At 45.9% G+C, this 27315-nt stretch overlaps 2 protein-coding genes across 10 annotated transcripts in view; both read right to left on the reverse strand.

The window, feature by feature from the left end:
- Positions 1-3576: 3576 nt before the first annotated feature.
- On the reverse strand, positions 3577-24499 carry phf2 (PHD finger protein 2). Of its 3 annotated transcripts, XM_035520266.1 has the most exons (23): positions 23646-24499; positions 19637-19722; positions 19132-19246; positions 18710-18870; positions 18110-18251; positions 17704-17890; positions 16133-16295; positions 15538-15625; positions 15102-15208; positions 13106-13197; positions 12928-13017; positions 12247-12615; positions 11798-11914; positions 10812-10921; positions 9791-9969; positions 9553-9620; positions 9049-9218; positions 8827-8949; positions 6606-6901; positions 5485-5580; positions 5251-5360; positions 4734-5025; positions 3577-4584 (listed from the first exon to the last, which is right to left on the reverse strand). In XM_035520266.1, the coding sequence occupies exons 1-23, from the start codon at positions 23741-23743 to the stop codon at positions 4496-4498; spliced, it is 3348 nt and encodes a 1115-aa protein (XP_035376159.1). In that variant the 5' UTR covers positions 23744-24499; the 3' UTR covers positions 3577-4495. The 3 variants fall into 3 exon arrangements, with proteins under 3 accessions (XP_035376159.1, XP_035376161.1, XP_035376160.1); XM_035520268.1 differs by lacking the exon at positions 8827-8949 and having other exon boundaries at positions 6606-6880; positions 23646-24497; XM_035520267.1 differs by lacking the exon at positions 8827-8949 and having other exon boundaries at positions 23646-24497.
- Positions 24500-24811: 312 nt separating this feature from the next.
- Positions 24812-27315, reverse strand: part of LOC113586361 (constitutive coactivator of PPAR-gamma-like protein 1 homolog) — a 14058-nt gene continuing 11554 nt past the window's right edge. For 4 of the 7 annotated variants that reach the window (XM_027024413.2, XM_035520301.1, XM_027024430.2 and 1 more), the window contains exons 15-17: positions 27145-27283; positions 26934-27030; positions 24812-26734 (exon numbers count right to left, since the gene is read on the reverse strand). In XM_027024413.2, the coding sequence (XP_026880214.2) occupies positions 26426-26734; positions 26934-27030; positions 27145-27283 (545 nt within the window). In that variant the 3' untranslated portion in view covers positions 24812-26425. The remainder of the gene's footprint in view (positions 26735-26933; positions 27031-27144; positions 27284-27315) is intronic. The other 3 variants (XM_035520302.1, XM_027024439.2, XM_035520305.1) reach the window with 1 other exon arrangement.

Below are 27315 nucleotides of genomic sequence, written 5' to 3' on the forward strand. Positions count from 1 at the left end.
TCTTCTGAAGCATTTCTTATTTTAAGTGTGGTATAAAGCAAAGAGGCAAGAAATAAAAGCATTTCTTCTCTAAACGTCCTCACTTTGTAGTCTAACTGATAAAAGCCATCGATTCAAAACCAGACCCCCTCCCGCTGGGAGCCCCGTCGCTGTCGGCGCGGGCACATTTCTCCCGAGTCCGTCATACTCAATCTTTCTTTAAAAAGGCGCTTCTTTTTTGATGTTAACTAACTGCTAAAACAATGTTTGCCAAACAGTGCTGCGCTGAGACAAACAAACTGGTGGCAGGAACAACCCTAGGCCTGATATACGGGCTTCTCCTTCTCCTCAGGAGTGCACTGGGAGATAAACATCATTAATACGCGCTGAAGTGCCCAAGGGCGCGCCTCCGCCGAGGAGCGCGCCTCGCCGTAACGCGATGAGCGATCGCGCTCTGGTCCCTGTGGCGGATGTGCGGCAGATGTTGATGTCAAAAACAGCATTTTCATGTTAAGAGTGGAACACTGCCACGTCTTCAAACAATAACAAATATGCACTCAAAGATTGTTTTATCCTAAATTATTTGAAATAAATGTCATGCCTTTAAGATTTATGTGGGATCATTTCAGATGTCAGAGTCTGAAAGGAAGCAATTGAGGGAAAATTAAATATATATTAAAAAAAAACTAAACAGGCTACATTCTTACAATAATTATTTGCTTATGGCAAATTGTTTTCTGAAACATACTTGAGATATTCCACCATATTTCCACTCCAAAGCGGGAAAAAGGTCTAATTGTTTTAAAATGATTACACTGACCTATTGTAGCCTACTAAAAATACACTCAAAGACCCCTAATGTATAAACAATAACAGCATGTATTTCCTTTAAATGTAAGCCTATGAAAACTAACAATTCAGGAGGATGTAGTTACCTACCTACCTGCCAGAGGCTCCATTCCACCATTCTCATGAGCTGTTTATCGCCACCTGGTGGTAGATAACGGTTAGTCTCTGCAACCAAGGATGGTAAGATATCTCAAATCCTACACGGCTTCTCAACCAAATGCATTTTGTGTTTTGAGCACAGAGCAAAAGTCACTTCATCTTAAAAATGTTCACTCCATGCTTCCCCATGAAGAAACACTTTGCAGTAATGCCACAGTGGCCTGCATTGTTAACACTGGTCTACCTTTTTCTTCAACTTCAGGTTAGTGTTCCTTTGATATGACAGTTGCCTATTTTAGACAGCACACCGATACACCAGCCCGTTAGTTTGTAAAACTGTATCTCGGGTCTTGTAAGCAAAACTCAGCAAAGCTAAACTATTGTATCTAACTCAGTTGGGGAGTTATTAAGATAACTAGGTGATCTGTGCTGTGTGTTAAGAACGGCACCCCGACGTGCTCGAAGCCAGTGTGACACAGTCGAAGGGCATGACTGCGTTAATAGACTAATAATGATGTTGACCTTGGCTCCAGAATCATTCACGATGTGTCTGACTTTACTGGCTGGATTCCCTGCCTTAAGGCTTCGGAAGGAACGAACAAAAGCCAAACTTGCAGTCCTGCTCCCGGTGGACATTGCGGTTGTAAATGGAGGCATTGTATCGGAGCGAGATGTTTCTCCAGGCCATTGGACCTTACAGTAGCCTGAGCATATTTAAAATAATTACTAGAGTGATATTCCAGAGTTCTCGTCTAGTCCCACCATGACTGCAGGGCCACAGAATCAGACCTTTCTGTTTTGCAACTAGGAAAATTAAAAGGGATGGCAGTTACAGGTTTACGGACGTACCTCATTTGAAATACCAAATGAGGTGTAAGGACGATAAACAGACACTAACTTACAGACTTTTCTAAATGAGTTTTTTTCCCCCCTCACAAAAATACAGGCACTCAACACGTACGGCGCTCAACATTTGCATACAAGCCTTGAAAACAGATACAGAAAGCATAGCAGACACTATGTTCTCATTCACTGCTCTGGTACAGCGGACGTATTTAATTGATTGAACATATAAAAATAAACCACGACAAAGCAACACACATTTTGTACAAATAAAAACCTGAAATAGTTCCACTGACAGACTGATTTGAGTGTGTTTCAATTCAAAAAGGTGGATAAAAGATTTACACTGGTAACTAAACACTGCAATTGATCAGGAAACTCTGTAAAGAATGTACATTATCTATTATCAAAATATAATTCATGGCATGACTGTAAAATAGCTGCATAATAATAATAATAATAATAATAATAATAATAATAATGAAACATTTTGAATAGATGACCTGTTGCAGTTGGGAAGAAAAAATAAATGGAACAAATGCTTTTACTAAGACAAAAATGGAACTATTGCCCACAACGTAATGAGGCGTGTTACTGACACAAGATTCCTAGGGGGCTCTCACACTGATAAAATATTTAAAACAAAAACCTCTTAAGAATTACACAAGTATAAAAGGCTACAAACATTAATAAATTACATCACTGACACAGAAAACACTTCACAAGGTGCTAGTAAAAGGACGTCGACTCCCAGCAGGGCGGCTGAACTCAAGCGAGAGGCTGGTTGTAGAAACCTTTGCTTTGTTTGAATTTTTTCTTTTTTCCATCCCCTGTCAAGATTCCCTCCCCCTGTTGTGAATGAATCGATACGTGTACTTTTCGTGTATGTAAGGCCATATGATACTTTACGCAACAATGATTTATTTTTTGTTCTCCAGGCAACACCTTTCTCTAACAAAATAAAACATAAAAAAAAGATGTAAAAAAAAAAAAAAAAAAAAAAAAAAAAAAAAAAAAAAAAAAAGCAAACTGTAGCTACTGTGTGTCTAACAAAACAAAAAGTAGAAAGAAATGGCTATTTTTATATCTATATATATACGTTTTTGTTTATAATTTGCAAAAAACTAGTAAAAATGTATAATGATGCCTTAAGGAAAAAAGATTACAAAACGCAGTCATTTAAAAAGCTATATACAGGCTACATTCTACATACTGTACTGTGAAGCCATATAAATGCATATTTCAGTCTAGGGTACGAAGTGCTGCCTGTGAGAGGAACAGAGGAGAGAAAGTATCCCTGTGTAGTGAAACAGACTGAAGTGGATGAGGCTTATCAGAGTTATAGGTCCCATATTGTTAGTGTTTTATTTTAGAGAATGTTTTATGACATGATGGGGGGGAAATGAAGAAACAAGAGAGACTACATTTACAAACAGTACTGTAACATTAAACACAAAAGTTACGACGTGACTTGTGCCAAACACACCCACCCACCCACCCACACACACACACACACACACACACACAAACACACAAACACACAAACACACAAACACACACACACACACACACACACACACACACACACACACACACACACACACAAAAACGCTCTCTGGGACATAATGAAGCAAAGCAGATTTGATAAAGGATCTGGGTTAAAAAAATAGTTTTGAGAGTATTGCTAACAGTTTTAGTATGACTTACTAGTGTGTTGTAGATCTCATGTTAGACTGAGATGAAATATATTATACATCATAATGTGAAAGAAAATTAATTCAAAGCAAATAATGAACCTGAAACATGTTTTCACTCATGATACACATGTAATGACTTGTCATAAAGTGGTGTGGACATTTGATTCCAAGAAAACATACAAACGAATCCTATTGTCTTAAAAACAAAAATCGAAATAACAGTGAAACCGAATATCAAATGAAGCGCTACACTTTGTGGTTCACAGTAGCTGGTACAAAAACATTGGAAACTACTCACAATATCACTTAATTTTTTGTGCTTCCTTGATGTCTTTAAGTGCCTTCAGGCATTCTTCACACTACCTATGACATACAATTATATAGGTCAATAAATATTATCAGTGATAGTGCTTAGCAAACAAAAGTAACTTGCTCCATGAAAGAAACGCTTACGAAAGCTCCTTTTTGTCTCAAGGAGCATTAATGTGGGGTATCGGACTTATGTGGGGCACTCATTGTGAAAATTTCAAAAGAAACCGTCTCCAGTAATACCTGTTGAACATCAAAAGACAATGATAAGCCACATCCAAAGATCAGGAATGATATTCCTGGATTTCCACCCGCTGTCCCAGCGCCCTCTACCAATGCATGCATGCGACTGAATACATGCAAGGGATACTTTCTTTATCTTGGAATGACTGCTATGAATTTCATAATATCTTAGCAACCCCTGATAAACTGACAGTTGTAGTAAAACGAGACAAATTCTTCTTACAAAATATTAATAGCAGGTATTCTGTACATTTTTTAATATCTGAAAGTTATAAAGTGTAAGTCGAGGCAAAAACCTATTTGAGCTATGTTCTTCTTAGAAATCGAAAAAGTTGCGTGATTCCGCTTGCGTTCCCTTTCTGTTTTTTTTTTCTGTTCTTTCAGTTCTTGTTGCCCACCTCCTTCGCTTTTGGCTAGTCCACGGGGTCCATAAGAACATCAGGAGAAAACGTGACCTCTCTGCCCCCTCCTCCCCATTACAGCAGGAGCTTCCCATTCCGATGGATCTTTAAGATTTTTCCGAGTCTCTGTTTGGCCGTGGCCATGCCTTTCTTTAGCCGCTTGGCTGGGGGAGGGAACGGAGCGGCGTTAAGGTTATCAGTGACTCCCCAATCCCGTTTTATTACGTACAGGCCCATCGTGGTGAAACATTACATGCAACATTACGGCGTCCGTCGGTTACCTCCGTAGACGTACGGGGGGTCGCTGACTCACCTTTGGCGTCTGCGGAGTTCCCGCGCTCCACTTTTGCTGGCAGGGATGAGGTGTTGTTGGGAGATGACGTAGATGGGTGCCTCTGGTTGAGGAAAACTCCTGGGGCCATGGGCTGGGGGCCGCCCACTGGCTTGCCTACTCCACTGCTGTATTCGTGGTCAGCCGCGTTGCTCTCTGGGTCAGGGGTTGGCTCTGGGGAACTGCTGTCCTGAGAGTGTTTAGGGGGCTCTTCCACAACCACTAGCTTCTTTCTAACACTCTTCTTTTTCTTCTTGGTCTTCTGCTGCTCCTCCTGTAACAAGGACAGAGCGTAACGAGGCTGGAGAGTGTGACGCCGACACAAGGCTAAAGGAGTGTAACAGCTACACAAGACCGACAGAGTGCGACGTCGGCAGGCGGCTGAAAGAACGTGACCGTCATAACACAAAGACACGACTCAGCCCAATTATCCGGAGGCTGGCCGATTACAAAATCACGTGTTCGACGGCTCACGTTGTGCCGTGGGGAAGACGCTCACCTGGTGAGACAGTTTGGCTGCGGCGGCCGCCAGCCCCGTTTCTATCGAAGCCACCCGTGCCCCTTCACGTGCTGGCCGCTCCTGTCGCGGTATGGACGGGCCAACGCGCGCTGCAGAAACAAAGCAAACGCAACACACCGTTTCCACCTCTCAGCCCAAACAGCGTCTGCACTTGCAGCACGGGAGACGAATCCCAGGGACGAACACCGAGGGCAGGAGCGACGCGGCCCGTACCTGTCGGACTGTACGGGGTGTCGTCCGAGCTTTTCCGCTTCTTTGATCGAGATTTGAAAATGGGGTTGTCCTCTTCCGACTCCAGAGAGGGGTAAACTGTGGCAAATGAAGTGTCAGACTTTTTTTTTGGCACGCATTGCAACAACACCAAATGCTTATTCCCTCATGCATATGTGTGTGTGTGTGTGTGTGTGTGTGTGTGTGTGTGTGCGTTCTCCTGAAGACTTTCTGATGGCGCAGCGATATAACGATGGTGTGGGACAGATGTACGACAGCTGCTTCATGCTCTCTCCGCCTGCTTGCACCTAGTCCCTTTGATCTCCCACACCAGAAAACGTGCAATTTCCAACAATTATCAAGACCAAAAAATAAATAAAAGTGCTCTCGTGTTTGATAAAGCGCTCCCCTGGTGTGAGCTCAATAGCGAGTGTGCATGCAAGTTATGACTAATTAAGAGTATCAGATCAAAAAGCATTTAAAACAACAGTTTAGATCGCTGGCTAATGGATTATTAACAGGCTACTAATGGCCTTGCTGTTTTTGGAAAAGGTTCACAAAGAGAGCACAGCTGAGAAAGTAGTTCCCTGGAACGGAAATCAAAGACGGGATATGGATACCCTTCCATGCGGAATAAACAAAATGCCTGACACTCTCCCCAAATGAGAACCTCCAAGTCGGAATCAAAGAGCAATTACGAGTTTAATTGATCCCGTTTGTCATCGTGCTGCCCAATTGTTCCTCATTCCCAGTATGGAACAGCCTCGGAGCTACAGAATTCCCTTTTTAGCTCTAGACTTTCTCAGAGATAACTTTAGCTTGGCCCACACACCTGATTCAGCTTCTGAAAACTTCATAACAGTAACAGGTGTGCTAGATCGGGTGGGCTGGATCGGGAATGCTGGATCGGGAAAAAAGCTCTAAACTGTGCTTTAGCCCTCTATGCCTGTGAAAGAATGTTTTTCTAGAAGCACCTTGATTTATTCACTAAAACACATGAAAACATGGCACACAACCTCTAGAGGCACCAACTCTTTCTGAAAACCCAGAGCACTTGAAAATGGTACTAATGTTACCTGTTCTGATACAAGCCTTCCAAAGTACTCATCTCTCTGGAACCTCACCATAGTCCGAGTCCTTGAAGCAGGCGTCCAAATGGTCCTGGTCGTCGTCGAACATGTCGACGCTGTCGACGCTGCTGCTCTTCCGCGGTTTCTTGGGGGTCCGCTTGGCCGGGCGCTTGCCGTTGCTGCTGCCGGCGCCTCCCGCCGGCTTCCTGCCGGTCGAGCCGCCGTGCGAGTTGCTCTTGGCCTGGCTGTTGTTCCATGCGGGCTGCAGGCAGGTGTCCGAGGCCTGCAGGTTGGCCATGGACAGCATGCCTTGGATGGCCTCCTGCGTGCTGGGGGATGCAGGTGGCTGACTGTAAGTCCATCAATAAGAAATAACACAACACACACACATTACTCCAAGTGTCAGGGAGAATGAGAAGAGTTTTCGAGTTTTAGAGTCAGGGAGGAACGGGGAGGCATGGCGGGTTTGCAGGGAGCCAGGGAGCTCATCAGAACCTATGAGGGTGCTTGCGTGCATGGATGGGGGGGCGGGCGGGGTCAGGGTGACGGCGTCGGCACATAAGCGAGGCTCAGTGAGGAAAGCTTTTCCACAGCAGGCAGGGTGTGCCGTACGCTTTCGAAAGGACCGTGGACTGAGAGAAGAGCCAGGAATGATGGGATAGGTCAAACAATTGGCAGATGAGTTAAGAACCAGCCCCCCCCGAAATATGCACGGCCACTTAAGGCCAAGGGCGCGCCTGTACGGCCGACATACAGACGTCTGGCGTGAGACATTCCGGATCTGGCGCGGGGCATTCCGGATCCGGTGCGGGGCATTCCGGATTTCACACAGGCTGTGCATTCCAAGGCCTAAGGCAACCCACGCATACATACTGACTAAAATTTCATTCCACTTTCTCAAACCTGAAAGAACTAAACTCACTTCCCCATTAGTTTTTATTATTCGGTTTAACGACATGACTAATTGTACACTGGGCTCCTCTGACTCGACTGGTCAGATTCTGTATGTGGCTTCTAAATTACTTTAGTTCACGTCGCTTTGCGATTTGGCCATGCGGGGAAGCAAACGTGACTTTAAAAGTCCCACTAAGCCGGGTGTACGTGCAGGTTATGGGAACTGCAGGCCTTCTCATCCCTGCAGCACACGGAAGAATAGCACTTCCATCTGCCTCCAGCTTATGGAAAACAGCAGAAAAACACACGGATTTATCCTATCCAGATTACCACCTATTAAGTCATTAACCAGTGAGCTGGAACAATGAGAAAAGTAGCTGTTTAATGTGGTTATAATTGACTAGAGTCATTTCCTCCCCGCAATCCACAGTCATATGTCAAGTTTAAACGCATGAAAAAATAATTTGAGAAATTAACATATTTTAACGATGTTTTTCTTCTCCTTTTCCCTCCTACCTTGGTGCTAATTTGCAGCTTTCAGCAGTGGAAACAGACCATCAAACGCGGCGCAAAACAGCAAACAGCAAAAGGGGGGGGGGGGGCGCGTTCTCCGGCGCCCGGAACATTTTGACAAATTAATAGCGGAGGATTATCAAACGAACGGCGCTTATACGCACAGCCTGCCAGAATGGTAAGTAGTGAAGTGTAAACTTTAGGCAAGAGGAGAGCCGCACACGCAACTGGGTGACAGCCCCAATGCGGGATCTCGGCAGTACCGGCTAGTTTCCTGCTGTGTTTGCGCATTTAGCGGGCCAGTCGTGTAAAGCGTAAGTCGGCCATGAGGTCAGCCAGCAAAAGACTCATTTAACCTTTGCCTAATTTCCTGAGTAGTAAACTGTAATGCGCGAAGTTTAGATTATCTTATCTATCTGCCAAAATACCTAAAATTGTTCGCCAGTGCTTAAAACTACCAAACATGTTTCTTGGTCCATCTCCTTTACGATTCGTTCACAATTCTTGCTCACTCGATACTGCACTGTATGTATCACCATAGAAGAGTACACATTTCTGATGTGCAAGTATGAACTGTAATCTATGGAGTGTTTTACAAATTAAAAACACAGTCTATATGTGGCCGTTTACGTGAAGTGCGGATCTCTCGAGTCCCTTAGTTTCCCAGGAAGGCTTCTGAACTTTAGGCCTACAGCTACTACACCACAGAGGGTCTCAGTGCCTTATGTCAAGCTCATTTACCTGACACTTTTACCCAAAGCAACTTATAATTATGGTTAAGTAACTGAGGATAAGGGTCTTGCTAAGGGGCCCAACTTAGCAGTGGTAGGGCTTGAACCAGCCCTAGGGGGGAGCCACCACTACCCACCTGTCAAGCGCCGGGACGCCTTCCTCCCAAAGAGGCCAGGCCACGCCCCACCCAGGCTGAACCGCAGCCGCGCGCACCAGAGGGCGTGATGCCACGCGTGTTGCCACCTCCTCCATTGAGCCACTACCCGGCCGAAGCCCAAAGGGGACGGTTTGAAAGGCTGCATTAGGTGGTGCTGATGACAAAGATGGTGGTGGGCGTGGCTGGTGGAGGCAGGGTTACCTGTTGTTGCTGTAGTCGATGCCACCCACTTGCTTGCTGGCCTGCAGGAGGTCCAGGATCCCCGCTGCACTGCCCCCTTTCTTCTTGGAGGCTTTGGAGTTGCGACCTTTGACCTCAGTCTTGGCCTCTGTGTCTATGTGGAGTGATTCATTATCCGAGGAATCTGCACTCTGAATGAAAAGAGTGACACATCTCCTTGATTAGCCCTGCATGTTGCTTCAAGTCCGAACATTGAGGGGAATTTCTAAGATTCCTGGCACCAGCTCAGTGGGCTGGGAACTGGGCACTGGCACATGTGATCCCTACTGGTGAGAGTGTGTTTTAAATATATCCATGAGGAAACTATTAGTTGCATCACGGGGAAGTGGATAGCGATTAAGTCGCAATTTCTCAGAATGTATGATTAATCAGAGCACACAAGTGGTTATAGAAATGTCTTCTGGATGTTGGTGTGAAGCTTAGAGAGCTTGTCAAAAAAAGAAACACTCTTAATGCTTAAATTACCTTAATAACCGACGGCTGCATTTTTGGCTTCTTTGATGGCTGGATGGGCTCCTTAATGTTGGATAAAACTGGAAAATAATAACAATAATAATAATAATGTTTAATAATAATGTAATGATAATGTTTACTGGGCGATCAATTAATTTTCTGAGAAAACAATCATCACAATCTCAAGGTCCCACGAACAGTATCTCAATACTTTTTAGGTGTTCTCCAAACCTCTGTTAACACCACTCACAGGAGAAGTCTCTCTTCACTGCAGTCTTTTTCCTCCTAATGGGGAACTCGTCGATTTTGAGTTCCCCCTCGTCCGAGACGTATTCGTACTCGTCTCGCACTGGCTTGGTTTTGTCTTCCTTCACATTTTGTAAGGAGCTAAATACACCCGAGTTGGTCTGTGACTTCAGCGTCTTCGCCCTGAGGAAGCAGCGCGGCGTTAAGAGTCAGCTAATGAACAGTCCGGCAGGTGAGCGCCCGTGTCAAACCGGCCAATCGTACGCAAGCATCAAAGCATCATAAAAAACACAGCAACACATACGCTTCTGGGACGTTGAGGCCATGGGCAAGAATCTCCACTAACACCACCACCACTGTACCAGGAGATTCTACTAGCACCATACTGTAGGAGGAATCTCCACTAACACCATCACACTGTAGCAGGAGTCTCCACTAACACCACCACACTGTAGCAGGAATCTCTACTAACACCACCACACTGTAGCAAGAATCTCCACTAACACCATCACACTGTAGCAAGAGTCTCCACTAACTCCACCACACTGTAGCAAGAATCTCCACTAACACCATCACACTGTAGCAGGAATCTCCACTAACACCACCACACTGTAGCAGGAATCGCCACTAACACCACCACACTGTAGCAGGAGTTTCCATTGTAGGATTGGACTACAAGATTTCTAAATTTCTGTGCTAAGCCCTCATCTCTGCACTCAGTCATACATAAGACTGGCTGGAAGGTTCCACGGCATCTGTATGGGGGGGTGGGGTGTCCCTTCTCTGTGTCAAGTTGTGTTTATGGGAAGTTGAGCCTGTGCTGGGATTTAAGTCTAATTCTGAGCTGTACAGAAAAGCCTTGCCCAACATTTCATCAGGTGCGCGCTCGGATATATTCAGAAAATGAACAGAGATTAATCACCGAGGGGAGTAGATGAATTGAACACGCTTATAATATTAACAGTGCAGTAAATAATGTGTAAGCTGATCAAACAGTTTATTTTAGTACACAGCAGCATACATACCCCAGCAATTTCTTGTTTGACATTGAGAAGGAAAATTTATTGTCTTTATGTCCCAGTTTTTCAAATTTGTGCTCTTCTTCCATTTTCAGTAATGAATCTGGTTTGCTGTTCTGCAAGAGGAAAACAGAACATTCTCCTCAATCGTCGCTTTGCCAAAGGTTCTGTGGTGAACAGCAGCTCATTAGACAGCTCCGCACGTGAGAAACTGAAATTGTTCAGTACAGCAGGACTAATAGCGGTCAAAAGAGAAACACGAAGGACATGTGGGCAGGCGACCTTGGCGAGCGTCTAGCCAAAGCTCCTTCCATCTGCAAGCACTTGGACAGCCATGGAGCTGTGCTTGGATCAGGAGATTTGGAGCGACTACAAACATCCCTGGTCCCTTTGGCATTGACTTTTCCATGAAACATCAAGCCAACTAATGTCTTCCGTTCCTCAGAATTGAGCTTTTCCTACAAAAGCCAGCCTACGTTGTCCAACAATAACGAAGCAATAGGCCTGTATTTGCTGGAGAAACTGAGGCATGTGTAAATACTTATTGAGCATGCCACCGATATGACATAGTGTAAGAGCATTAGCTAAACCCCCAAGCCCCGGTGGGGACTTCTTCTGGTGCTACTTCTGCTGGGCGCCGGACTCAGGGAACACTAGATGATTTCTGCTGATTGCTGTGGTCTGGGGTGTGTAAATTGCTCTTGGGTGATCGCCGAACCCGCCCCTTCACTGTGACCTTTCAGACGCGCTGTAGGTTTGACATTATTTGCATGGGTATTGGAAGCTGCACTGGTCTGGTTGGAAGGACCCGCTCTGATCTGGGATCGGCTCTGATCAGGATCTACTCTGATCTTGGATGTGTTTTAATCTGGATCTGCTCTGATCTGGGATCTGTTTTGATCTTGGATCAGCTCTGATCTGTATCTACTCTGATCTGGGATATGCTCTGATCTGGGATCTGTTCCTCGCCGTGTTCTGATCCGCAGGCTTACCTTGTACTTCCATTTTGCCTCAGTTTTGTTTTTACTGTGTTCCCGAATCTCAAATTTCTCCTCATCATTCTGCTTATTCATCTCTTTCTCCAGGAAGCTCACCACACCCTTCGTAGCCTGTAAAACATAGAACAAGAAACAACTGAGCCTGTAAAGGTCAGTCAAGGACACATCTGCACAAAACACTGTTGCCCGAATACATTGTTTCTGTTCAGGTTCAAGATGACTGTTGACACACCCCATTCCCTGCGAGAGTGGCCGTCATAAGGTTTGCACATTTGCAGCATCCAGCTGCTACTTTTACCCAAAGCAACCTACAATTATGACCGAACACAACTTGAGCCCCCACAGCAGCAGCGGTGGGGCTGGAACCAGCAACCTTCTGATTACAAGTCAAATACCTCAATCACTGAGCTCCCGCTGCCCTAAACTGCTCCATATCCTCTCACCTTCCCTTTTTTGGGCTCCATCTTGGTCAGGATGTCCTTCGCGTGAGACTCCAGGCCACCGAGGCTGGACGGCTTCTTTTCGGGCAGCCCTGCTTCCTTCACCTTCTTCCCTTTCTTTTTCCCACCCTCCTTCACCTTTGGCACTTTTGGGGGTTTCGGTGCCTTGGGAATTTTTGGTGGCTTAGGCGGTTTTGGGGGCTTGGGGGGTTTCGGGAGCTTGGGAGCTTTCTTTCTGGACGGTTTGTCCGGAGCTGGAGCAGACATGCGGCTGGGTGACATGGGCTCTTCTGGCTCCGACGGGGCGGATGGCGGCTCCTCCGCTGGGGGCTTGGAGTTGCTTGGCTCACTCTTTATGGCTTTAGTTGCGTTCTGGAGCAGAAGAGACACCGTTTGTGGGTTTGTGGTTTGTTAACCATTCCCCCTCGGACAAAGGAACCGCCAGTCAATTGAAATATACTTACTAATGTAGTTACTATGACTCACTGTAGTTACTGATTACTATACCTTAAGATTAACAACTAAATCAAACGTCTGGACTTGATATATTTACAAGATTTGCATATAAGATGAATATGTAAACGGTATTAATTGTAGTTCAACTGTATTGGATGGTTTACTGGGCTTAGCCTTGACCTGGCACCGTCCACATCTACAGTATTAATGCGCAGGGAATCGTCTCACCTCAGCGTTCCGAATCTCTTTGGCAAGGTCTTTAATGAGCTGTGCCGGCTTCATGTTTTCTGGAAGCTCGTCTTCGTGTTCCAGAAGCGCCTTCGGTGAAAAGGAATGTCAAGCAATGAATCAGAGAGACCTTAACAAGAAAGAAAAGGACTTACAACAGAGTGAGAAATACACCCACCTGTTTTTTAGTCCATGATCTGAAGGCTCCATTGATAATTTTGGCACCGTGTACCAGGTAAGAAGGTGCTTGCTTGTTTGCCTTGTGTAAACCTGCAAAATTATTTTAAAATATGTGATGATGTTCGTGCGCTACCATTTAGCACTGGCCAGAACTGACATGTTTTCACAACTGGTGTTTTGCATTCTGATCTTCTGAAGTCTTACTAACGCGACGCAACACAGTGGTGCTCCATTTAAGGAAACCTCCAGGAGAAACAGGGAAAACACTGACATTTATCTGACACTTTTATCCAAAGCGACTGAGTACAACTTGAGCTGTCGAGGGTTAAGGGGCCCAACAGTAGCAACTTGGCAGCATCGGGGCTTGAACCAGCAACCTTTCGATTACAAGTCAAGTACCTTAACCACTGAGCTAACACCGGCCCAACGTTGTCCGGTGATATACCACAGTTATCATTTATTACCACCCAGCACTGCTTCGACCAGTACATTTGAAATCTGTATTAGCGAATATGAAATAATGGATTATACCTTTTCACTCTGCTAAATGACCCTGGAACACTGCCAGCTTCTTTAAATCATTAGCAGCAGTGGCCAGGATGTAGCGTTTCTGTCAGAGGCAGTCAGAGCATGACACTTTGCTGAAGGGTGGGGATGTACTACATCAGGGTCCAAACGGGAACACACTGGCAGGAAAAGCCATTAGTGCTTAACAACAATGGCCCTTCATACATCCGCCTGATTACTGAGATCCTCTGGGGCCCAGCACAGCCACGGCCTCCGCACACATGCTCCACTCCTGATTACACTGGACTGGGTGCCCAGCCACAACAGGAAACACGCCACACACTGCATTTGCATTAATAACGCGGACCCAGTGCAGAAGCTGCGAGGGGGAGATGGAAAGGAGGGGAGAGGAGGAGAGGGGAGGAGAGAGGAGGAGAGGGGAGGAGAGAGGAGGAGAGAGGAGGCATGTTGGGCAGACAGACGGACCGGTGGGGCAAAGAGCTGAGACACACCCCCTCCCCCATGCTGCCCCTAACTCTCCACACATGGAGCGTCCAAACTTATAACGATAACCCTGAAAAGCGTTCCCCCCTCCTGATGTGGACGTCATGCCGCCGGGAGAGGGAGTGTGGCCCTTAGAACACCCAGCTGTGCGCGCGCTGCAGCAATCTGGCAAAACTGAGGAACGTGAGCCGGGGGGGGAATGGCGGAAACATAAACAAAGAGTGCAGGGCTGGCCGGATTAAATGCTGGGCTGTAATGGAGCAACTGATCCTGCCTTTTGAAGGTAATCATCTGTGAATGCTGCGATGCGCCGATCTAATGATGGCAACACTGTTCCTGCTGAGTTCATCTGCTGGGGGGGGGGGGGGGGGACGGGGACTCTTTCTCAGCTCAGTTACGCCAGGGCTGCTGACACCGAGCTCACACTCCTTAGACCGGAGACGGTTCCCTTACACATGACACCTTCCCTAGCAAAAAGCTGCGCCCACTTGGCACGGTAATCCACACATGTCACAACGGCTTCTTCAGAGCGCCTGGCGACCTCCTCTTCTCCCAGTCCTGCCCTTCTTCTAACGCTACGTGCACTTTTGTTAAACTAAAAGAAGCACAAACCTTTAAAGCTTTTGACCCAAAGTGAAATTCTGAGGAGAGCAGAAAAAAAACCACAAACACTGTATTGTTGCCTATTTTTTAAAAATAAAGCCTGTTTATGGTATGAATTTCATTTTGAAAGTAGCACTGTGTGGCAGTCTTAGGCAGTAACATTGTTGGCAACAGATCAGCGACAACACCACAAGACCACAGCACACGGGAAGCTCAGACTTCACGCACAGAAGCATTTCCCCGTGGAAATCCGGATGCCACTACCGCCACCTCCGTTTGAAACGTTAAACGTGGCGCATTCGAGCAGGTCCACGCGCACGGCAGGACCAGCGCCAGGGGGCCGGCTTAAATGGCTCAGGAACAGTTCGCGTGACACTCACCCTTCAGCCTCTCCAGGTAGTACCTCCCCACGTACCAGCACGCAGTCTCGAAGTTGGAGAACGGCGTGAGGCTGGCAACCTTGAGTCTTTTTTCCACCTCGTACGCCCTGCGTGGAGAGAAGCGCACGTGACGACGTGGACTGACGTGAGCTTGCCGAAGTGCGCGGCGCCCTGGCCTGCCGGTGCACATGACCTTTGGCTTTTTTGTGTAGCTGTGGACGGGAATACGGTGCCGCCGGCCCAACGCCTTAGCGGCGACGGCGGCAGTCGGCCCGTGTCGCATTGCGCATTACAAGGAAAAATCTGGAGAAATGAGAAATGTTTTCCGGCGTGATATACTGCCCCCAACCAAGCCAAAAGATCGTCCGCAATGTGGGAATAGCGTTAAGGAAGTTTATATTTCCCAGGAGCAGCGTGCGAACCAAAGCGGACCTACCGCATTTGCATGTCCACGCTCAGACTGTGAACAAAGTGGCCCGAGAAAGACAGGCAGTCCACTGGCGTCAACACGGCGTTGATCCATCCTGCAGGGGGCAGAGGTCACAGGCACGTCACCAGAGCTGCTCCAGTCGCAACAACGAACGGCCTTCTCACACACTCGCAGAAGAAATGACAAGAACGACCTTTCCCCTGCCTTGCAATAACAGCGAAACACGGCATCACGCACACAAAAGCCATTAGTGCATGAAAAGCAACAGGGTTGCGAATACAGCAAAACATACTGTAATAAGATTAAGCTGCTATGATTTGCAAAATGTCAAAACACACTGAGGAATATTTGACTAGTTAACGATTGTCATTTTGACCAAAATGGCTCATGGGAATGCCGTGATTCGCCGAACCCCCAGTTTGTCAGGAGCATCTGACACTGGCCACCATTCTCAAAGCCCACGGCCAAACATGTGACTTGCTTGCGAGCTCGTTCGCATGTTGTGGCACTCGGTGATTCCAACGCTGCAACAGCCAATCCAGCCTTTTACGATTAACGAGCACTCCGTCCTGCCCCCGGCCCCGACCCCCATACCCCTCACCTGACGGAATGAACAGCGTCTGGCCCTGCTTCAGGATGCACTTGTAGCACTTGTCTACTTGGTCGGCGAAGAACATCTCGGAGTGGTTGGCGGAGGACCTCCAGCGCTCGTAGAGTGACAGGTTGGCTGAGGTGGGCTTGATTAAGAAGAAGATCTTCTCTCCCTGGGGAGGCCAAACACAGCTCAGGTAAGCAAGAAGGAAGCAGAACACCTGGAACAGGCGTGCGAGGAGCTAGGATAAAGCAAACATTCTAGACCATCTTGGATCTGTGGCAGAGCCACTGTGTACCCTGAAGAAGGTTCTGATATTCCATGAGTCACCCACCGCACAGCTAAATCACGTAACGTGCACAGAGAGAACGAATGAAGAACTGAGAGGCACAAAACATAAATATTTACTCCAGCACCTAAAGTCCCGTCTGATGGGGACACGTGTTTGAACCTTCCTAGCATATTCCACAACCACAGCCGCGAGAACAGAGTGACCTTGAAAGGATGGAGATTTTTTGGGGGAGGGAGACAGTTGCGCCATGGTTGTCTTGGTTACAGCATCTCAAGCCAACAGAATTCCTGTGGGAGAATCCGAAGTGGCCGTTTAGAACGTCCTTTTCTCCGCGACACCAGGAAAATGCTGAACAGGGGATTTTGTGTTTTAGCCCTCCGGCAGGAAGCCACTCCTCTGCACAAGAGATGCCAAAATAAACTTGTGCAGCTCTTGCTGCAGCTCTGGGGTAGGCCGCTGCTCTGTTTTAATACTTCATGTTGGTATTTCCTGTCCCCGCTTCCGCGGATCGACAGTCACCTCCACATTAACACGAAGGTGCAGAGATTGTGTTGGGACTCAGCAGATTGTCTGTGTGTTCTGCATGTCAAAAATGCAGCTTTTCCGGGTTTCGTTTGCTGTTTTTCTGTTATTTACATTTTTTTGCTGGCCAGCAGGAAAAAAAAAAAAACATTGTTTTTTGTTGCTCCGTGTCTGTAAAGTTTCTGACCACAGAAGCGAGGTAATAACAAGACCTACTTTAACGTGTTCTGATGATTCACTAAACTAGTTGATGAACCTCGACCAAATGAGAAAAGGCTTTGTTACGTGGTCAGAGACAACATCTTAATCCTCCCAGTGAAACAGGTGAGACATGAACAGAAGACAATCTTTGCTAATGCCTCCATAAAGCATATCACATAGTGGCAAGACACAATCTTTGGTTTTGGCCAAAAAATAACCTAATACAACCGATTGAAATCAAGAAATCGGATATTAATTCTCATTATGAATCGTCTCAGTGTGTGTAATTGACTCGTTCTGTGTATCCTTCATCCTCGGTGATAACAGAATCTGTTTTTAAACATTGATCTTCTTCACTACAAATGAACAGCACGTTTGTTATCATTAGTGATTACACTCCGCATAAGGTCCGCATGCACTCTGAAAACAAAACTCCTTGTGAATTTCTGCTCTTAATAATTAATAGATGTACATTTTTAAAAATCTGGTTATACAATATGGTGCTAGACACACACATTTACTAATAAACGGCAATACCATGTGTGACGTCCTTGCAGAAACTCACCTTTAGGACGTGGTACCAAACGGAGGCACCGGCACACTCCGTGTGGAAGTCTGTGTAGCTGTCCTTGACACAGATCAAACAGTACTTGGTGACTTTGGGCTTCCCTAGCAGTGCATCATCAGGCCAGTAGTTCTCCACCCATGATAACCTCCTTACAATCTGCGGGCTCTCCACAATGCTGGCCATTCTGCACAGCGACACACAACATTCAACACACTTTTAACATTTGCTCTTGTTCAAATGTCTGTTTCGACTAGCACCAACTAAATGGACTGTACTACTTTTTAAACTGGAACCAGTAGCATTGACGCAGCATGCCTGCTTAGTGAGAGAGAGAGAGAGAGAGAGAGAGAGAGAGAGAGAGAGAGAGAGAGAGAGTGAGAGAGAGAAAGTGAGTCTTTCTTACCTTGTGTCTGAGAACTCCAGGTTGATCACATTTAATACTTTCTTTCTGTTCGTGCTGTAATAATAATCCACAAATTCCTTTAGCTTCATTTTGCTGTCAGTCTGTTTGGTGACGTCGACAACATCCACAAGAACGTCAGGTCCTGGAAAGAGAAAAAAGGTGTTATTTCCAGAATGAATAATATGGAAGCAACATTTCCAAAATTGTTCAAATTAATAACAACAATAATAAAAACAATATTAAACTATTGTAATTTTGTTATTGCTATAATTAATACTGTTAATGTAACTGAGATTGGAGAATTTCATTGTTGAACTTTCAGAATGCAGAAGCGCCCCCTAGTGATGACAACGGAGAGCCGCTCCGTTTTATTCTACGCAGTCATTGTAAATAAAGTTCAAAATAAAAACACAGGTTGCTATGCAAAGACAGGACGGGACGCCTTATTCCGTGTACATCCATTGGAAAAGGCGCTCTTATGCAGTGCTACTAAATATTGATCACTATTAACTGATCAATATTAATATTATAATATTGGCTATTATAATATTATTTATATGCGGTAAGGATGTATTAGCAGGGTTACAGGGAGGCCCGTACCCACGTAGTTCTCCACATCGCTGACGTAGAAGGTGGGCGCAGGCATGGTCATGCCCAACCCGTCTTTCTTCAGCACCAGGATGGGCTCGTCGAAGCCGTGCTCCTCCAGGTAGTCCAAGGTCAGCTGGCTCCCAACGAGCTTGACCACCGCGTCCTCCGAGCTGCGAGGCAACGACAGCGTGGTCAGTCTGTGCGCTACCAGGAACGCTGCCTTTGCCGCGTTGCATCCTCCGCGGGGGTATTTTTGGGTAGGGGGGCGTTATAAACATGGTCAGAGGACGCCATCTACTGGCATGCTAGCCAAAAACCCTAAAAGGGTTTAGTATGCATCTAGGGGGTGATGTGGGGAAGCTACCCGTTACGCTCATGCACTAATAACTTGCTGATGCTCGGCACGGGATGGGCAGAGAGGCCAGTGGCACCTGGGGAAGGTCCGGCTGCGCAGCTCCTTAATAAACACCTGGCTGCCGTTCTGCACGGGTCTCACGTCGCCGCTCTGCCCCGTGTCCTGCTTATTCCAGTTTTTTTTCTTTTTCACTGCAACAGGAACAAAAGAATAAAATAAAAATGCCCGAGGAAGAGAGAAGAAGAAAAAACAAAAAAAAAAACAAAAACGGCTCAGGCGAGCTCAGCGAGACGTAGCCGTGGAGGCACGAGCCCCCGCGTGCCGCGTCTCCGCGGTTACGCAGAACTAATGCACTAGCAGGGACCTCAAATCCTGTCTGGGAAGATTCAAATAAATGGCAATGAAACATAAAACTGTACTATGAGTTTAACAGGACAGAAGAGTTCTGAATTCTCAAGAGTATAAAAGAATATCATATTCTGCAAGGTGTTCATAAACACTCTCTAGTATGTGTGATAATGGCGACAAGCACGTGCCTCCCCCCGAACCCCTTCCATCGACGCGCGTGCCAAGCTACTCACGGGTGGATTTGCCGTGCGTCTTCTCGCAGTTGGGGCAGTGGTAGATGTCGATGTCTGGCGCGTCGTCCTCATCCACGCCCACGCAGCTGAAACACAAGGAAACAACGGGGTTTCTCAGCGTGTGGAGTGCTTTTGGGCTGCTGAATCCTACTCGGTTCAGTTTTAATCGGTTCGGTTGAACCGACCCAAATCTCGAGGGCCATTTCCTCTCTAGAGGTTGTGAAAGGTGATGAGGGTTAAAAGGGACTTAAGCAAAGCCCATCATGCAGTGCTTCCACCAAACCCAATTCCTGCCAGAAGAGGCAGCAGACACTGTACTGGGTGCCCCTCTCCACCTCCACCCCAGCTATTTGCATCCGTGCTCCACCCAGCGAAGGCTGGTCAGGCTGAAGCGGAAATTCACAACTGGTCTTCCCTGCCATCGCACAGCCAGTGAACACAAACAGCCACTTACTCGGGCTTCTCACTAAACTGCCTCAGGGAATTTATTATTAATATTTACATTTGCATGGAGTGAGGTGTCATTTGTGGTGTTTTGTTTTTTTCATCAGTGAGTGCAGTGCTTGATAACCTATTTTCATAACACCAGTTGTGATAACAAGGGGGCTGCTTGAATTGAATTACAGTTGTTTAAAATAGACCTATTCTGAGCTACTGGCAAACTCCAGAGTGCTTCTCATAGATAATTAATGTACACTTACATCATCAACAGTCAAGATTTACGCTCCAATCAGAACCCGGCTAATAAAAACATAATAAACGTTTTATTAAATCATTCACAATGATTTCATTAGACCACTGACCCTATTTCCAATTGAGCATCAAAATCAAATTTTAATTCTACAGTGAATAAAATCGTACGGTCAAATAATTTCTTTGAATACCCCGGTCACCTCAGGGTTGATCGGAAACTTATGTTACTAATCATCAATATCTCCTTGTCAATACACTTTGCCCTGATGGTCAGGGCTGGTGCAGCCAGAGAACACACACACATAAATGATTCATCTACATGGAAGTTCCCATCATAAAATAAACAAACGCAGGCACGCAGCCTGTGGAAAGCACTGGGAGTACAACTGGAGCAAAACGACAATCTGGTAACATGGTGCCAAAATTCAGAGAGTGGTAGCCTGTGGGTTTACACACTTCTAAAAGGAAACCGATAGCCAACACACTTGTTCTGTGATTATTCTGGAATCTACATCACTGAATAGGTCTGGCCCGTCTCTTTGCTGAGATAGCAAAAGCATCAGCCGTGACTATGTTAAGTGCATGACATGTATATTTCTTACGTATGCGTTGTGTAAATGTTTTCCTGTTTCTGCTGTGTTGCGCATAAGTGAGGCATAGCCGACCCGATGGACAGTCGCAGCGTCTAAACAGGAAGTGCCCTGTAGGTGTGCTGTAAAAGAGAACATGACTAACCAGACACTTCTTTTAAATGCAGCACCAATTGTAGTCATTACTGACATGTACTTCAAGCCCCCTCAGAATTCACAAATCAAAGTTTCTATTATTTAGTTTTTTGATATAGTTATTTTTATATATTATAATATATTATTATTCCTAAAATTCCTTCTCCCTGACTCTTACTGAACACCTAACAGGAATGTTAACAGAAAGGTTAAGAATTTTATGGCGCTTCAACGGAAAAATTAAGATAGCAGTACCTTTAAATGGCCATAACATAAATACAAGTGAAACTGAAATTAGACAGCTTCAGATAATATGTGAAAAGCTGCTCTTCTGTGAAGTGGTCTTTGCTGTCACTGGGACTGATATCAGACAGTCTGCCATGCTGGGAATGGCTGAGAGAGAGAGAGAGAGAGAGAGAGAGAGAGAGAGAGAATGAGAGAGAGAGTGATGATGTCATTCATTACCACCTTGGAAGCCGAGAGCATGTGTGTGCACAGAGACCACAACAAACAGGAGCATGTGGGGCAGAGAAGGCATCACGCAGACCTGTTGTATACTGACTCAGGACCAGCCACCCTCACCCAACTATTGTGAAGGAAACCCCAAAAACTGACTTCAGATCAGCGCCACAGTTTATATCGCCAAGATGAGCCGCTAAGGGGATTCTCTGTCCAGCAAAGAGGGAGTGCAGCAGGGTTATCCTAAAGAGACTAGACGTGGGTCTGAATGAAAACACAGCCACGGCAATGAAAGGTCATTGCCTGGAACGCTTTACTTTGTTCTATGGGTTAAAAATAGTGCTGCCAAGAACCTAGGAACCAATAAACTGCAGGTTTTAAAACTTATAAAAATTATAATACATTTAATATAAATATAATTATAATACAATTATAATACATTATTTGACACTGCAGTTTTGGGCGCGCGCGCACAAAGTCTCATTTACTCATGCAACGTGTAAGTCATTTTAAAACAGAGCAATAGACGAAATTATAACGAACAAATCCATGACCACCACATCCACCTACAACATCAACTCCCGCAACTACATAAATTACAGCTATAACGGGGGACCCCCACCCCACCCCACCCCACCCGCCCGCTTCCACTCACTGCACAGCGAACACGCTTCACGTTTTCAACGGCAAATACTTTCCTCCAAAGGAGACAAGAGTAATGTGCGAGTATGCGGCCGACGTTCAGGTCTTCTACTAGCAACACGTCCGCACACGGACGACGCATCGCAAACACAGCAACTAGCTTCACGCGACCGCGCAAAACGAGTTGGAACAGCACGATGACTGATGTCATGTGCACCCACAGCGCTCGCGGACTCGCTCGCGCCAGAGCTAGTTGCGTTTCTTTTAAATACAAAAAAAAAACAAAAACCCCCCCCCACACACACAAGCGCGTTAGAATTAGGATCTGAGGGCGAGCCCTTGAATATAACACAAAACATTTACCGAACCCTTTAAAAGTGTGTAAACACGGCAAACGAAAGAGCGAGTCGTTTGGGAACGTTTGAGGCGTTTTGAACGATAATTCCGCTCGATCCGGATTAAGGAATCGAGCGGATACCGTTTTGCTCTCCGGGCGGGCTGACGGACGCACCGCTCGCCGAAGGGTTAAAATGAGACGCGTAAAGATCCCAGGCGCTGAACTGGAGCGCCGCTGCGCCCTTTACAGGAGCCAAACGCGCCCGCGGAAAAACCTTTACGCGCCCGACTTTGACTTATTCGTGCGCAAAAAGGATCGATGCGTTCCGCCCCCCCCCCCCCTTTTTTTTTTGGAGGGAAATCGCAAAAATAACCGAACGACTTCCATCATTGCGGCGGGCTAAACTAATTTACTACGACTACGCACGCTGCTGTCAGTGCATGGGTTATAAGGTATCTCTGGTACGCACACCGCAGAGCAGATTGACGGATTTGATCAAATATGATCATTTGTAGTCGACAAAGAATATACATGTGCATGGCTCTACTGCAAGAATAGCTCCTGGGTCTGCAATGTCTGGCACAAGCCACCTATTATTGTTCCAGCAGACGTGCACCATGTAGCCGCCGACGTCCTCAGCACAATGAGGACAGATTTGGGGGAAACGTATCGGACTACGTTAAAACACGCAGACAGACAAAAGAAGACGTTCGCGATTCACGGAAACAGGACAGCCGATCTAGACCAAAAAATGGCTTGGCAAAAATGTATAAAGCATAGCGATTCATGCTGGCAGACACCCACTGGTGACTGTTCTGCTACGACAACAGTAGCGTAGCAAAATCGAGAAACTACCAGCGACTCCGATCCACCGCTCGCAAAGCGACTTATGCCGACGCATCGAGCCAACAAGGCAAGAAAATAGAAAAAGAAAATACTGTTACGACTGACAAAATCTCTTTTGTGCAGTTCACAAAAATGTCTCGAGCAAGGCACCTAAATATAACTCCGCCTTCTTCTCCAAGCGGCCTCGCTCTTCTGGCAACCCAAAACGTAGCCCGCGACCGTGCAACTAAGCAGACAAGAGCGAAATTCAGCCATCCAAACACTCTGCGAGACCACCGCGAACATCCCGACGAATTAGACCGGTTACCTGCCATGAAACCAGTCTTTGCAGGCGTCACATTCGATCATGAACTGGGTTACGTCGTAAGGTAATCTGCAGATGCAATACACTGGTGCAGTCGCCATGTTAGATCAGTTCACAACAACGCCGGAGAGACGGGGGCAGCAGGAACCCGCTCCTGCAACAAAACTGCAATACGAGGATCCTCAGTGCGCTCGCACTTCCACTGGACATGCATTCATATCCGAGCAAATCCCGAATCCGTGACAGCATCTGGATTACTGCACGGGCGCATTGTTGGAGGGTTGCAAGGTTTCCTGAAGTGCAATATCGCGTGCGTGCCCCCTGGTGACTATACAGTACTGAGAGTTTCATAAAGCAGAAAATGTGTCCCTTTCAGTTGTAATATTGGCAAGTCTGGTTGAAAAGACCAAATTCATCCTGGAAGAAAATGAATGACTCTCACTATTGCAGCCTGGTTCATCCCAGGACGGTTGTACACAAAAAAAAGAGCCTTAATGGATCTTCAGCGATTACAGATGGACAGAAAAGATGTCAGGATAGCGCAGAATGTCAGTCCGCTGAATTGAGCGTGTTTGAAAAACGTGCAAGTGATTTATAAAACCCGTAATACTGGATTTGATACTTGCAATACATATAAAATACATTTGAAATATTTTAAAATAGATTTTAATAAATTCAGTCATTTTGGTATATTCAAATATATATGCTGGAATGTTTGAATATGAACTTAATTCCAAGTATTGGGGTGGAGGTCGTTCTGTACAATCTAAAGCAGAAATTCACCAATTTCCACTGATCTTTATCCTACTACCGAGTATGTGAACCGTGGGCGCGACTGTACACAATTTATGAGACAGTTTGGATTAAAAGTTTGGACATACACGGATGCCATTGAGTAGTCTCAGCGGGAGGAAAAAGTACTCAACTATAAAACTATAAAAAGTACTCAAACTATATCCTAAAGAAAAATAAGTTTCATAGGCTATATTACGCGTATGTAGCTACAAATCAGGTATTATTCACGCCAAGGAAGAAAAGCCCATTGATGCTCAAATAGAACGTGTACCCGGACAGCGCGAGCACCGGTGGTCTGCGCGCAGCATCGCTCCGGTGAAAATGCACGAGACATTTAAGAGGCGACACGTAGAAAAACACACCCACGCGCGGGATGAATATACTAAAAGAATAAAGACCTTTATTAAGCATTGTAAGTTGCATTCGGTTTCCTTCAAATACATCACATGCCATCAACACTCACTCAGACGCACCGGATCCTCGAGTCTTCTACATCCGACCCGCTCGAAAGAAACTCCGAGCAACTTACGTCAAGGTAACCTATTTAGTCTCGCGGGCTGGGGGATGCACCATAATCTCTGATCACTAATGCGCAACGAAAAGCTTCAGGATTAGATGACAAACCTTTAAGTAATGATTACAAGCTCTGAAAACACTAAAGTAAACACCAAAATGATTAAACGGTATTTTTTACCTGCTTATGCTAAAGTCTCACATGGGAGGGGGTCATATATTTTGCCGACTTGTATCCAGCTAGAGAGGTGGGTCATTTTAAAGATTAGGTTTTTTTTGAGATTCCCCCCCCCCCACAGAGAGATGGTTTGGTAGTATTAATGCAGAAACAGTAACCAAGTACAATAATGGATACAGAGATGGATGAATACAACAGGGTTAGAAATAGCCTACATAACACCTGTTTTGTTTTTTTTGTTTTTCTTGACTGAATGCAACAGAGGTCAATAATCACAAAAATTTAAGGTTAGTGAGCAAATCAGTTACCAACAGTTAACACCTTTTATATGACTATTACTGATTCTTAGCTTGCTTTTTTATTTTGCAAATGGGCACAGTACTTGTGGAGATGGAGCAAAGGACAACATGCATAATAACTACACACCTTTTTAAAAGTTGTGAACCATGCAGAAAAGTTGCTGAAAACGTCGTACTAATGTTCTACGGTTGATTCAAGAAACCACACGCACAATCGATCACTGATGCGTGGCAATTTCTGCCAAAGAAAACACGGGTGTTCGTAGTAATTGGATCGTTTTGCGTCTTGTGCGATTTTTGCGTTTCTTGATTTTTGTGGGCTTTCACAACGCTGATGCATGACACAGATCATCAGAACCTAAGCTGCGCTATTAACGAGAGTTACTCAGTTTTACACCCCCCCCCCACCCCCCAACAACTCTGCACGTTGTAAGCACGAAGAAACCCACAGTGATCATCCACGTGAGAAATGCACTCCTTCGGTCTTTTTACGGTTGTGAGTTTTACGTCTTTAGGATAAATTATTCTGAAGAAACGGAACAAAAAAAAACCGCGACCGTGACAACATGAATCCAATTACAATGGCAAACATCTACGGTGCCAAGTACTGGTAGAACATCCGAACCTACGAGTACTAAAAGCTTGTCAAATCAAAGTAATCTGCAGTTCAAGCAAACATGAAATAAACCATTTGTGCAACCAGTTTTGAGACAGGTAAATATCAGTGAGGAGGGAGTCAAACTCCCTTAGACTGGTTCTATTCTCTATGAAACCGGCACACTATGTCCATTATTTGATTTTTTTGTTACTGAGAAATACTGGCATTACTCGTAACTATCTTGCATCAAAGAGGGATTTTCTAAAATTTCTTACAGCAAGTCCTCATTTATCACTTCTTTGAAAGGAAAAAAGGTACACCGACTGTAGGCTTTCTGTCTTTCCAGATTTTCCTTAACCCCGAACCTTCCGTTGCCTTCCTCCTCTCTATAAAAATAGTTTTACTCTTCTGTTTTCAAGACGGCGGCACTCAGAGCTCCATCTCTGTCGCGTTCGTCGTCTGCGTTTAGTGCATTTAAATGAGGAGCGATATTGCACATTTTGGAGTCATTGCTAAAGGCACTTTGGGCTGGGATGGGAGCTTTGCTTTCCACCGCGCTCCCGTTGAGCCGCGCCACCTCCCCGTCCTCCAACCCGTTCTCGGCTGCCTCGGTGGACTCCTGTCTCTCCACTCTGGGCTTCTTTCGGTCCTTCCCCACGTCCCAGCCAGAGGAGGCGGCGTACGCAGGCCTGGCCTGGAAACACGAGGCCTGTTTCTTCTTTAAAATCTGCTTTCAGGGTTGCTACATTTCTGTAATCTACGCCATGACTGCTCCTGTTTGTTATCTAGAGTCAGTTTTCAATATGTGGTTACAGGAGACATAAACAAGCAATTACGCCCAAACTTATTCCTATGAGAGTAAATAGGAAGCAACTCATGGGAGGAGAATAAAGGCAAATTTGACCAACCTGGTACGATCCGGGACTCCTGAAACCTCTACTGTGGTATCTGGCTCCCCGGCCAAAGGTCCTTACAACAGGAGTTGAAATTATACCTCTTGGTCGTCTACACAAAAGTAAATAATAGTTCTGGTTTATCAAGATATTCATGGATATTCGCCTGTAACAGGGTTCGTGGGAAGTTCACCTTTGAACATTTAAAACTGCCCCCCTCACTCACCCTCTGGTTGGTCCACCAACGGACACCACCTGAATGGGGGAGGAGCCCCGCCCCCTGCCTCTGCGAGTCCCTGCCCACTGGCCCACCACTGTGCCTGCAATCTCAAGCTTGCCTCCCTGTGAAGGGATGGTCTGGAGTCCTGCTCGCAAAACACACACTCCTTAGTAACAG

Source organism: Electrophorus electricus, chromosome 20 (genome assembly GCF_013358815.1).
Source record: "Electrophorus electricus isolate fEleEle1 chromosome 20, fEleEle1.pri, whole genome shotgun sequence".
In the NCBI taxonomy this organism is placed as follows: Eukaryota; Metazoa; Chordata; class Actinopteri; order Gymnotiformes; family Gymnotidae; genus Electrophorus; species Electrophorus electricus.